General features: G+C 47.3%; 2 protein-coding genes and 1 pseudogene across 3 annotated transcripts; all 3 read left to right on the top strand.

Annotated features, from left to right (window-relative positions):
* The first annotated feature begins 694 nt into the window (after positions 1 to 694).
* Positions 695 to 1,830, top strand: c1ql4 (Complement C1q-like protein 4). Its single transcript, NM_001146610.1, is given in 2 exon segments — positions 695 to 867; positions 870 to 1,830. Coding segments are annotated over 2 exon segments (672 nt in total). The 5' UTR covers positions 695 to 787; the 3' UTR covers positions 1,462 to 1,830.
* A 4,192-nt stretch (positions 1,831 to 6,022) lies between these two features.
* Positions 6,023 to 7,164, top strand: LOC106597563 (complement C1q subcomponent subunit B). The gene has a single exon (XM_014188732.2). It carries the CDS (start codon positions 6,110 to 6,112, stop codon positions 6,782 to 6,784), a length of 675 nt encoding a protein of 224 aa, XP_014044207.2. The 5' UTR covers positions 6,023 to 6,109; the 3' UTR covers positions 6,785 to 7,164.
* A 4,022-nt stretch (positions 7,165 to 11,186) lies between these two features.
* LOC106598160 (complement C1q subcomponent subunit B-like) lies at positions 11,187 to 12,342 on the top strand (annotated as a pseudogene). The gene has a single exon (XR_006762803.1). The product of XR_006762803.1 is annotated as a complement C1q subcomponent subunit B-like (transcript).
* The last annotated feature ends 787 nt before the right edge of the window (positions 12,343 to 13,129 follow it).

Raw genomic sequence — 13,129 nt, forward strand, 5'->3', positions numbered from 1 at the left:
GTCATTTGAAAAAAGTGCCCATCACACAATTAGTTAGAAACTTTACATACTGTACGTCCTTACCCTAGTAAGATGTCATTTTCTATATTAGAGGGCGTGACAGGGGGTGTTTTGGGGTTTTCTATGTTTTCTATTTCTATGTTTAAGTTCTAGTTGTTCTATTTCTATGTTGGGGTTGTTTGGGTTGATCTCCAATTGGAGGCAGCTGGTCCTCGTTACCTCTGATTGGAGCTCATATTTAAGTAGGGGGTTTTTCTTCCTGGGTTTTGGTGGGTTATTATATTTTGAGTAGTGTTTGTTTCTCTCTGCGTCACAGTTTGTTGTTTTGTCAATTTTGTTATTTATGCATTGCAAAGTTTCACGGATTTAATAAAATGTGGAACTACAACCACGCTGCACTTTGGTCCGATCCTTTCGACAGCCGTGACAAACACAAATTATTTTCAAGTTTATTTTTAAGGCATTTTTCTGTTTTAATAAAATACATCATTTGAAGAACAAACATAATTGTGGAAATTCATATTTGGCAACAAAATATTTTAATCTCAAGAGAAGACAGGTTAAATGTTAAATAAGGTTTATTGTTCTCTTACTTAGGCGATTGACTACTCCATGTGCTGGAGACGAACCACTGTTCCAAAAAAAATTATCACATTTCGCAACACGAATTGCGAAATAAATGGAATGTACACAAGGAGTGTCTGAAACAGGATCTACATCGTAGCTGTATATAAAAAGAGGCAGATCAAACTCCAGAATCGACACAGATTCCTGAATACGGAGAGAAATGAATCCTGCTGTGTTTCTGTTGGTTTCCCTGTGCTGCTGCTGCTGCTGCTGTCTGTCTGCGGCTCAAGAAGAGATCAAAAGACTGAAAGTGAAGATAGAAAATGCCAGACATCAGAAGGCTCATGCTACCCTGACTTGTGCAAGCTGCTGAAAGACTTTGGTGTCATGGAGGAGAAACTGCGAACCACGGTGGGAAAACTGGGAGTCATGGAAACCCAGCTCAAAGTTAACGAGAATCAACTTGAGGAACTGAAAAATAAGGAGAGAATGAAGGTGATCTTTTCGGCTGCCCTTGGCGGGAATGGGCACATCGGGCCAATCCACCACGACACAACCCTGATCTTCAAAAATGTCATCACTAACATCGGCAGTGCCTACAATCCAAGTACAGGGGTATTTGCTGCCCCTGTCGCAGGGGTCTACTACTTCAATTTCTTCTACCATGCCGGAGGAAATGAGGTTAAATACATTTCCTTGTTCAAGAATGGACAGAGGATGGTCACTTCCTCTGATCACAAATCTAGCGGCGATGGAGCTGACAACGGGGCTAATGCAGTCACTCTACAGCTGGAGGTGGGGGACCAGATCTTCATACGCCTAATGGCTAACACTCACGTGTGGGACTCTGAAAACCACACGATCTTCAATGGGTTCCTGCTCAAACAAGTGTGATGAAATACATTGGTAGCGCTGTCCTCTACTTTCTAACTTTGGTAATATTATTATTATTATTATTGTGAACAGCTAATCTTTCTCACATACTGTAACTCCTGTATCCTAATTCATAATGTAATCTATATATCCATCATTAATGTATTCAACATAGCCATCTTATTCATCATTATCTAGTCTATATGTATTCAGGTTGACATTGTTGGTAAAATACATTGGTAGGCTAGCGCTATCCTGTACTTTGTAGGTTGAGTGACAGCATCTCCTATCTTCTTTGGTTTCTGACGTGATTACTGTGTGTTGATGTTGTTACACACTCTTGGTCGACACCAAGACAAATCACCGTTGTTGAAAAGCAATAAAGACTTTAAAGGAAAGGATTTCTGCCTGATTCCAGTTTTTAACCAGTTGTTAACACACTGAAACTACATTTCAGGCTCTCTAAACTATAAATACAAAAATCCCAAAACAGTTTGGTAATTTCCCCCCCCAAAAAACCCCACAGATGTCAATCTGCAATCCTGCATTACAGTTTACAGTCAGCAAGCAGTTTAGCAGTTACACTGGCAAAATGAAACACAGCAATCAAAATCATGTACTCTTCTGCTCAAAATGAAACTGCGTACAAATGAGACACACCTACACATCAAATTAATCTAACTTAGCGACAAACGAGATCACGCTAATGTGACATATTCAAAACAATACTATTTCAGTTTAACGACTAAGATTTTGTTGTTATACTGTATTTTTGTTGTGTGTGTAACTTAAACAAGACAGGAACACAAATGCACAAATGTAAGTTTTATATTTCAATATGACTCAATAGATGTCAAACAGCCATACTGTAAGCACACAAACTGTAAAAATGCAAACATACAAGTAAATATAATTTGCATATTCAAATGAAGAAAAATATGCCTATTTTGTACTACTGCACTGTACGTTAGATCAATTGAACAGAATAGATAAAGAAACTGTCAAAATACAGTCAAATCAACATCATAAGTCAAGAAGGAAAAAAAGACTCAATTGAAAAACAAAAATCAGTCATGTCTGTTTTGGTCCGCCACAGATTTTCATCAACATCACAGTCGATATCCTTCTTGGCCAGAGAGCAGGGAGAAATATCTTCTAGCATGACTCATCCACCCCTGACAGGCCTCCTCCATTGCCCGGAGAAGGGCCACACGTTCATGGGGTTTGCGATCACAGCGCTTCCGCCGTGCTGAAAACAACTCCTCAATGGGGTTGAGAAAATGGGGAATATGGTGGGAGATAGAGAATAGTAAATCTGGGATGGTCATGGAACCTGTTGCGGACTTGAGCAGCCCGATGGAAACTCACGTCTGGTTGGGGAGGCCTGTCTAGCTGGGGAGGCCTGTCTAGCTGGGGAGGCCTGTCTAGCTGGGGAGGACTGTCTAGCTGGGGAGGCCTGTCTAGCTGGGGAGGCCTGTCTAGCTGGCGAGGCCAGTCTAGCTGGGGAGGCCTATGTAGCTGGGGAGGCCTGTCTAGCTGGGGAGGCCTGTCTAGCTGGGGAGGCCTGTCTAGCTGGGGAGGCCTGTCTAGCTGGGGAGGCCAGTCTAGCTGGGGAGGCCTGTGTAGCTGGGGAGGCCTGTCTAGCTGGGGGAGGCCTGTCTAGCTGGCGAGGCCAGTCTAGCTGGGGAGGCCTGTCTAGCTGGGGAGGCCAGTCTAGCTGGGGAGGCCTATGTAGCTGGGGAGGCCTGTCAAGCTGGGGAGGCCTGTCTAGCTGGGGAGGCCTGTCTAGCTGGCGAGGCCTGTCTAGCTGGGGAGGCCAGTCTAGCTGGGGAGGCCTATGTAGCTGGGGAGGCCTGTCTAGCTGGGGAGGCCTGTCTAGCTGGGGAGGCCTGTCTAGCTGGGGAGGCCTGTCTGGTTGGGGAGGCCTGTCTAGCTGGGGAGGCCTGTCTAGCTGGGGAGGCCTGTCTAGCTGGGGAGGTCTGTGTAGCTGGGGAGGCCTATGTAGCTGGGGAGGCCTGTCTAGGTGGGGAGGCCTGTCTAGCTGGGGAGGCCTGTCTGGTTGGGGAGGCCTGTCTGGCTGGGGAGGCCTGTCTGGTTGGGGAGGCCTGTCTAGCTGGGGAGGCCTGTCTAGATGGCGAGGCCAGTCTAGCTGGGGAGGCCTGTCTAGCTGGGGAGGCCTGTCTAGCTGGGGAGGCCAGTCTAGCTGGGGAGGCCTGTCTAGCTGGGGAGGCCTGTCTAGCTGGGGAGGCCTGTCTAGCTGGGGAGGCCTGGCTGGCTGGGGAGGCCTGTCTGGTTGGGGAGGCCTGTCTAGCTGGGGAGGCCTGTCTAGCTGGGGAGGCCAGTCTAGATGGGGAGGCCTGTCTAGATGGGGAGGCCAGTCTAGCTGGGGAGGCCTGTCTAGCTGGGGAGGCCTGTCTGGTTGGGGAGGCCAGTCTAGCTGGGGAGGCCTGTCTAGCTGGGGAGGCCTGTCTAGATGGGGAGGCCTGTCTGGTTGGGGAGGCCTGTCTAGCTGGCGAGGCCTGTCTAGCTGGGGAGGCCTGTCTAGATGGGGAGGCCAGTCTAGCTGGGGAGGCCTATGTAGCTGGGGAGGCCTATGTAGCTGGGGAGGCCTGTCTAGCTGGGGAGGCCTGTCTAGATGGGGAGGCCTGTCTGGTTGGGGAGGCCTGTCTGGTTGGGGAGGCCAATCTAGCTGGGGAGGCCAATCTAGCTGGGGAGGCCTGTCTAGCTGGGGAGGCCTGTCTAGCTGGGGAGTCCTGTCTAGATGGGGAGGCCTGTCTAGCTGGGGAGGCCTGTCTAGCTGGGGAGGCCTGTCTGGTTGGGGAGGCCTGTCTGGTTGGGGAGGCCAATCTAGCTGGGGAGGCCTGTCTAGCTGGGGAGGCCTGTCTAGCTGGGGAGTCCTGTCTAGATGGGGAGGCCTGTCTGGTTGGGGAGGCCTGTCTAGCTGGGGAGGCCTGTCTGGTTGGGGAGGCCTGTCTAGCTGGGGAGGCCTGTCTGGTTGGGGAGGCCTGTCTAGCTGGGGAGGCCTGTCTAGCTGGGGAGGCCTGTCTGGCTGGGGAGGCCTGTCTGGTTGGGGAGGCCTGTCTAGCTGGGGAGGCCTGTCTAGCTGGGGAGGCCTGGCTGGCTGGGGAGGCCTGTCTAGCTGGGGAGGCCTGTCTAGCTGGGGAGGCCTGTCTAGCTGGGGAGAACTGTCTAGCTGGGGAGGCCTGTCTGGTTGGGGAGGCCTGTCTAGCTGGGGAGGCCTGGCTGGCTGGGGAGGCCTGTCTAACTGGGGAGGCCTGTCTAGATGGGGAGGCCTGTCTGGTTGGGGAGGCCTGTCTAGCTGGAGAGGCCTGCATAGCTGTGGATGCCTGTCTAGCTGGCTATATTCAGGTTGAAACATGTATGGCTGAATGTCACCATGTAGCTAATAGATGCTCCATCATTGAATTCGTGTTGATGAGAGGAATCACTTGAAGCCATTGCGTCTGGTCTGTTCTTTCAGTTTTGCCCAAAGGATTGTTGTAACAGGCTGACTACACCGCTCGCGTCGAAATGCGTGAGCGTTGCAAAATACATTTAGAAATCTATATTACTCAATTATTGCACCCACACTGCTCGGCGCGCTCAAATTAGCCATCGGGCGTTGCCAAGTGCTAAAATAGAAGTCAGTTCTATTTGTGATCACGTCCAATGGCGTGATCGAACAAAGACAACCGTATCAACACCCACACAAACTCATAGTGTCAGTATAAAACAGAGCCTTGGAGAAATGCCACAAAGCAGTACTATAGGTGTACACCCCCATCAATACACCAGAAGCTGTCATAGGGTGTATTGTTCAGCGCTGTAAGCCCTGACCTGACTCCCTCCTGGGAAAATATGTGTGAAATAGATATCATTTTGTCATTTGAAAAAAAGTGCCCATCACACAATTAGTTAGAAACTTTACATACTGTCACGTCCTTACCCTAGTAAGATGTCATTTTCTATATTAGAGGGCGTGACAGGGGGGTGTTTTGGGGTTTTCTATGTTTTCTATTTCTATGTTTAAGTTCTAGTTGTTCTATTTCTATGTTGGGGTTGTTTGGGTTGATCTCCAATTGGAGGCAGCTGGTCCTCGTTACCTCTGATTGGAGCTCATATTTAAGTAGGGGTTTTTCTTCCTGGGTTTTGGTGGGTTATTATATTTTGAGTAGTGTTTGTTTCTCTCTGCGTCACAGTTTGTTGTTTTGTCAATTTTGTTATTTATGCATTGCAAAGTTTCACGGATTTAATAAAATGTGGAACTACAACCACGCTGCACTTTGGTCCGATCCTTTCGACAGCCGTGACAAACCAAATTATTTTCAAGTTTATTTTTAAGGCATTTTTCTGTTTTAATAAAATACATAATTTGAAGAACAAACATAATTGTGGAAATTCATATTTGGCAACAAAATATTTTAATCTCAAGAGAAGACAGGTTAAATGTTAAATAAGGTTTATTGTTCTCTTACTTAGGCGATTGGCTACTCCATGTGCTGGAGACGAACCACTGTTCCCAAAAAAATTATCACATTTCGCAACACGAATTGCGAAATAAATGGAATGTACACAAGGAGTGTCTGAAACAGGATCTACATCGTAGCTGTATATAAAAAGACGCAGATCAAACTCCAGAATCGACACAGATTCCTGAATACGGAGAGAAATGAATCCTGCTGTGTTTCTGTTGGTTTCCCTGTGCTGCTGCTGCTGCTGCTGTCTGTCTGCGGCTCAAGAAGAGATCAAAAAGACTGAAAGTGAAGATAGAAAATGCCAGACATCAGAAGGCTCATGCTACCCTGACTTGTGCAAGCTGCTGAAAGACTTTGGTGTCATGGAGGAGAAACTGCGAACCACGGTGGGAAAACTGGGAGTCATGGAAACCCAGCTCAAAGTTAACGAGAATCAACTTGAGGAAGTGAAAAATAAGGAGAGAATGAAGGTGATCTTTTCGGCTGCCCTTGGCGGGAATGGGCACATCGGGCCAATCCACCACGACACAACCCTGATCTTCAAAAATGTCATCACTAACATCGGCAGTGCCTACAATCCAAGTACAGGGGTATTTGCTGCCCCTGTCGCAGGGGTCTACTACTTCAATTTCTTCTACCATGCCGGAGGAAATGAGGTTAAATACATTTCCTTGTTCAAGAATGGACAGAGGATGGTCACTTCCTCTGATCACAAATCTAGCGGCGATGGAGCTGACAACGGGGCTAATGCAGTCACTCTACAGCTGGAGGTGGGGGACCAGATCTTCATACGCCTAATGGCTAACACTCACGTGTGGGACTCTGAAAACCACACGATCTTCAATGGGTTCCTGCTCAAACAAGTGTGATGAAATACATTGGTAGCGCTGTCCTCTACTTTCTAACTTTGGTAATATTATTATTATTATTATTGTGAACAGCTAATCTTTCTCACATACTGTAACTCCTGTATCCTAATTCATAATGTAATCTATATATCCATCATTAATGTATTCAACATAGCCATCTTATTCATCATTATCTAGTCTATATGTATTCAGGTTGACATTGTTGGTAAAATACATTGGTAGGCTAGCGCTATCCTGTACTTTGTAGGTTGAGTGACAGCATCTCCTATCTTCTTTGGTTTCTGACGTGATTACTGTGTGTTGATGTTGTTACACACTCTTGGTCGACACCAAGACAAATCACCGTTGTTGAAAAGCAATAAAGACTTTAAAGGAAAGGATTTCTGCCTGATTCCAGTTTTTAACCAGTTGTTAACACACTGAAACTACATTTCAGGCTCTCTAAACTATAAATACAAAAATCCCAAAACAGTTTGGTAATTTCCCCCAAAAAACCCCACAGATGTCAATCTGCAATCCTGCATTACAGTTTACAGTCAGCAAGCAGTTTAGCAGTTACACTGGCAAAATGAAACACAGCAATCAAAATCATGTACTCTTCTGCTCAAAATGAAACTGCGTACAAATGAGACACACCTACACATCAAATTAATCTAACTTAGCGACAAACGAGATCACGCTAATGTGACATATTCAAAACAATACTATTTCAGTTTAACGACTAAGATTTTGTTGTTATACTGTATTTTTGTTTGTGTGTGTAACTTAAACAAGACAGGAACACAAATGCACAAATGTAAGTTTTATATTTCAATATGACTCAATAGATGTCAAACAGCCATACTGTAAGCACACAAACTGTAAAAAATGCAAACATACAAGTAAATATAATTTGCATATTCAAATGAAGAAAAATATGCCTATTTTGTACTACTGCACTGTACGTTAGATCAATTGAACAGAATAGATAAAGAAACTGTCAAAATACAGTCAAATCAACATCATAAGTCAAGAAGGAAAAAAAAGACTCAATTGAAAAACAAAAATCAGTCATGTCTGTTTTGGTCCGGCCACAGATTTTCATCAACATCACAGTCGATATCCTTCTTGGCCAGAGAGCAGGGAGAAATATCTTCTAGCATGACTCATCCACCCCTGACAGGCCTCCTGCATTGCCTGGAGAAGGGCCACACGTTCATGGGGTTTGCGATCACAGCGCTTCCGCCGTGCTGAAAACAACTCCTCAATGGGGTTGAGAAAATGGGGAATATGGTGGGAGATAGAGAATAGTAAATCTGGGATGGTCATGGAACCTGTTGCGGACTTGAGCAGCCCGATGGAAACTCACATCTGGTTGGGGAGGCCTGTCTAGCTGGGGAGGCCTGTCTAGCTGGGGAGGCCTGTCTAGCTGGGGAGGCCTGTCTGGTTGGGGAGGCCTGTCTAGCTGGGGAGGCCTGTCTAGCTGGGGAGGCCTGTCTAGCTGGGGAGGACTGTCTAGCTGGGGAGGCCTGTCTAGCTGGGGAGGCCTGTCTAGCTGGGGAGGCCTGTCTAGCTGGGGAGGCCTGTCTAGCTGGGGAGGCCTGTCTGGTTGGGGAGGCCAGTCTAGCTGGGGAGGCCTGTCTAGCTGGGGAGGCCTGTCTAGCTGGGGAGGCCTGTCTGGTTGGGGAGGCCTGTCTAGCTGGGGAGGCCTGTCTGGTTGGGGAGGCCTGTCTAGATGGGGAGGCCTGTCTGGTTGGGGAGGCCTGTCTAGCTGGGGAGGCCTGTCTGGTTGGGGAGGCCTGTCTAGCTGGGGAGGCCTGTCTAGCTGGGGAGGCCTGTCTAGCTGGGGAGGCCTGTCTAGCTGGGGGAGGCCTGTCTAGCTGGGGAGGCCTGTCTAGCTGGGGAGGCCTGTCTAGCTGGGGAGGCCTGTCTGGTTGGGGAGGCCTGTCTAGCTGGGGAGGCCTGTCTGGTTGGGGAGGCCTGTCTAGATGGGGAGGCCTGTCTGGTTGGGGAGGCCTGTCTAGCTGGGGAGGCCTGTCTGGTTGGGGAGGCCTGTCTAGCTGGGGAGGCCAGTCTAGCTGGGGAGGCCTGTCTAGCTGGGGAGGCCTGTCTGGTTGGGGAGGCCTGTCTAGCTGGGGAGGCCTGTCTGGTTGGGGAGGCCTGTCTAGCTGGGGAGGCCTGTCTAGCTGGGGAGGCCTGTCTGGTTGGGGAGGCCTGTCTAGCTGGGGAGGCCTGTCTAGCTGGGGAGGCCTGTCTGGTTGGGGAGGCCTGTCTGGTTGGGGAGGCCTGTCTAGCTGGGGAGGCCTGTCTAGCTGGGGAGGTCTGTGTAGCTGGGGAGGCCTATGTAGCTGGGGAGGCCTGTCTAGGTGGGGAGGCCTGTCTAGATGGGGAGGCCAGTCTAGCTGGGGAGGCCCGTCTAGCTGGGGAGGCCTGTCTAGCTGGGGAGGCCTGTCTGGTTGGGGAGGCCTGTCTGGTTGGGGAGGCCTGTCTAGCTGGGGAGGCCTGTCTAGCTGGGGAGGCCTGTCTAGCTGGGGAGGCCTGTCTGGTTGGGGAGGCCAGTCTAGCTGGGGAGGCCTGTCTAGCTGGGGAGGCCTGTCTAGATGGGGAGGCCTGTCTGGCTGGGGAGGCCTGTCTAGCTGGGGAGGCCTGTCTAGCTGGGGAGGCCTGTCTAGCTGGGGAGGCCTATGTAGCTGGGGAGGCCTATGTAGCTGGGGAGGCCTGTCTAGCTGGGGAGGCCTGTCAGGTTGGGGAGGCCTGTCTAGCTGGGGAGGCCTGTCTAGCTGGGGAGGCCTGTCAGGTTGGGGAGGCCTGTCTAGCTGGGGAGGCCTGTCTAGCTGGGGAGGCCTGACTAGCTGGGGAGGCCAGTCTAGCTGGGGAGGCCTATGTAGCTGGGGAGGCCTATGTAGCTGGGGAGGCCTGTCTAGCTGGGGAGGCCTGGCTGGTTGGGGAGGCCTGTCTAGCTGGGGAGGCCTGGCTGGCTGGGGAGGCCTGTCTAGCTGGGGAGGCCTGTCTAGCTGGGGAGGCCTGTCTAGCTGGGGAGGCCTGTCTAGCTGGGGAGGCCTGTCTGGTTGGGGAGGTCTATGTAGCTGGGGAGGCCTGTCTTCTGGAGGCCTGGATGGGAGGCCTGTCTAGATGGGGAGGCCTGCTGCTGTCTGGATGGGGAGGCCTGTCTAGCTGGAGAGGCCTGCATAGCTGTGGATGCCTGTCTAGCTGGCTATATTCAGGTTGAAACATGTATGGCTGAATGTCACCATGTAGCTAATAGATGCTCCATCATTGAATTCGTGTTGATGAGAGGAATCACTTGAAGCCATTGCGTCTGGTCTGTTCTTTCAGTTTTGCCCAAAGGATTGTTGTAACAGGCTGACTACACCGCTCGCGTCGAAATGCGTGAGCGTTGCAAAATACATTTAGAAATCTATATTACTCAATTATTGCACCCACACTGCTCGCGCATCAAATTAGCCATCGGCGTTGCCAAGTGCTAAAATAGAAGTCAGTTCTATTTGTGATCACGTCCAATGGCGTGATCGAACAAAGACAACCGTATCAACACCCACACAAACTCATAGTGTCAGTATAAAACAGAGCCTTGGAGAAATGCCACAAAGCAGTACTATAGGTGTACACCCCCATCAATACACCAGAAGCTGTCATAGGGTGTATTGTTCAGCGCTGTAAGCCCTGACCTGACTCCCTCCTGGGAAAATATGTGTGAAATAGATATCATTTTGTCATTTGAAAAAAAGTGCCCATCACACAATTAGTTAGAAACTTTACATACTGTCACGTCCTTACCCTAGTAAGATGTCATTTTCTATATTAGAGGGCGTGACAGGGGGGTGTTTTGGGGTTTTCTATGTTTTCTATTTCTATGTTTAAGTTCTAGTTGTTCTATTTCTATGTTGGGGTTGTTTGGGTTGATCTCCAATTGGAGGCAGCTGGTCCTCGTTACCTCTGATTGGAGCTCATATTTAAGTAGGGGTTTTTCTTCCTGGGTTTTGGTGGGTTATTATATTTTGAGTAGTGTTTGTTTCTCTCTGCGTCACAGTTTGTTGTTTTGTCAATTTTGTTATTTATGCATTGCAAAGTTTCACGGATTTAATAAAATGTGGAACTACAACCACGCTGCACTTTGGTCCGATCCTTTCGACAGCCGGGACAAACACAAATTATTTTCAAGTTTATTTTTAAGGCATTTTTCTGTTTTAATAAAATACATAATTTGAAGAACAAACATAATTGTGGAAATTCATATTTGGCAACAAAATATTTTAATCTCAAGAGAAGACAGGTTAAATGTTAAATAAGGTTTATTGTTCTCTTACTTAGGCGATTGGCTACTCCATGTGCTGGAGACGAACCACTGTTCCAAAAAAAATTATCACATTTCGCAACACGAATTGCGAAATAAATGGAATGTACACAAGGAGTGTCTGAAACAGGATCTACATCGTAGCTGTATATAAAAAGAGGCAGATCAAACTCCAGAATCGACACAGATTCCTGAATACGGAGAGAAATGAATCCTGCTGTGTTTCTGTTGGTTTCCCTGTGCTGCTGCTGCTGCTGCTGTCTGTCTGCGGCTCAAGAAGAGATCAAAAAGACTGAAAGTGAAGATAGAAAATGCCAGACATCAGAAGGCTCATGCTACCCTGACTTGTGCAAGCTGCTGAAAGACTTTGGTGTCATGGAGGAGAAACTGCGAACCACGGTGGGAAAACTGGGAGTCATGGAAACCCAGCTCAAAGTTAACGAGAATCAACTTGAGGAACTGAAAAATAAGGAGAGAATGAAGGTGATCTTTTCGGCTGCCCTTGGCGGGAATGGGCACATCGGGCCAATCCACCACGACACAACCCTGATCTTCAAAAATGTCATCACTAACATCGGCAGTGCCTACAATCCAAGTACAGGGGTATTTGCTGCCCCTGTCGCAGGGGGTCTACTACTTCAATTTCTTCTACCATGCCGGAGGAAATGAGGTTAAATACATTTCCTTGTTCAAGAATGGACAGAGGATGGTCACTTCCTCTGATCACAAATCTAGCGGCGATGGAGCTGACAACGGGGCTAATGCAGTCACTCTACAGCTGGAGGTGGGGGACCAGATCTTCATACGCCTAATGGCTAACACTCACGTGTGGGACTCTGAAAACCACACGATCTTCAATGGGTTCCTGCTCAAACAAGTGTGATGAAATACATTGGTAGCGCTGTCCTCTACTTTCTAACTTTGGTAATATTATTATTATTATTATTGTGAACAGCTAATCTTTCTCACATACTGTAACTCCTGTATCCTAATTCATAATGTAATCTATATATCCATCATTAATGTATTCAACATAGCCATCTTATTCATCATTATCTAGTCTATATGTATTCAGGTTGACATTGTTGGTAAAATACATTGGTAGGCTAGCGCTATCCTGTACTTTGTAGGTTGAGTGACAGCATCTCCTATCTTCTTTTGGTTTCTGACGTGATTACTGTGTGTTGATGTTGTTACACACTCTTGGTCGACACCAAGACAAATCACCGTTGTTGAAAAGCAATAAAGACTTTAAAGGAAAGGATTTCTGCCTGATTCCAGTTTTTAACCAGTTGTTAACACACTGAAACTACATTTCAGGCTCTCTAAACTATAAATACAAAAATCCCAAAACAGTTTGGTAATTTCCCCCCAAAAAAAAACCCCACAGATGTCAATCTGCAATCCTGCATTACAGTTTACAGTCAGCAAGCAGTTTAGCAGTTACACTGGCAAAATGAAACACAGCAATCAAAATCATGTACTCTTCTGCTCAAAATGAAACTGCGTACAAATGAGACACACCTACACATCAAATTAATCTAACTTAGCGACAAACGAGATCACGCTAATGTGACATATTCAAAACACTACTATTTCAGTTTAACGACTAAGATTTTGTTGTTATACTGTATTTTTGTTTGTGTGTGTAACTTAAACAAGACAGGAACACAAATGCACAAATGTAAGTTTTATATTTCAATATGACTCAATAGATGTCAAACAGCCATACTGTAAGCACACAAACTGTAAAAAAATGCAAACATACAAGTAAATATAATTTGCATATTCAAATGAAGAAAAATATGCCTATTTTGTACTACTGCACTGTACGTTAGATCAATTGAACAGAATAGATAAAGAAACTGTCAAAATACAGTCAAATCAACATCATAAGTCAAGAAGGAAAAAAAAGACTCAATTGAAAAACAAAAATCAGTCATGTCTGTTTTGGTCCGGCCACAGATTTTCATCAACATCACAGTCGATATCCTTCTTGGCCAGAGAGCAGGGAGAAATATCTTCTAGCATGACTCATCCACCCCTGACAG

Source organism: Salmo salar, unplaced genomic scaffold, assembly GCF_905237065.1.
Source record: "Salmo salar unplaced genomic scaffold, Ssal_v3.1, whole genome shotgun sequence".
Taxonomy (NCBI): Eukaryota; Metazoa; Chordata; class Actinopteri; order Salmoniformes; family Salmonidae; genus Salmo; species Salmo salar.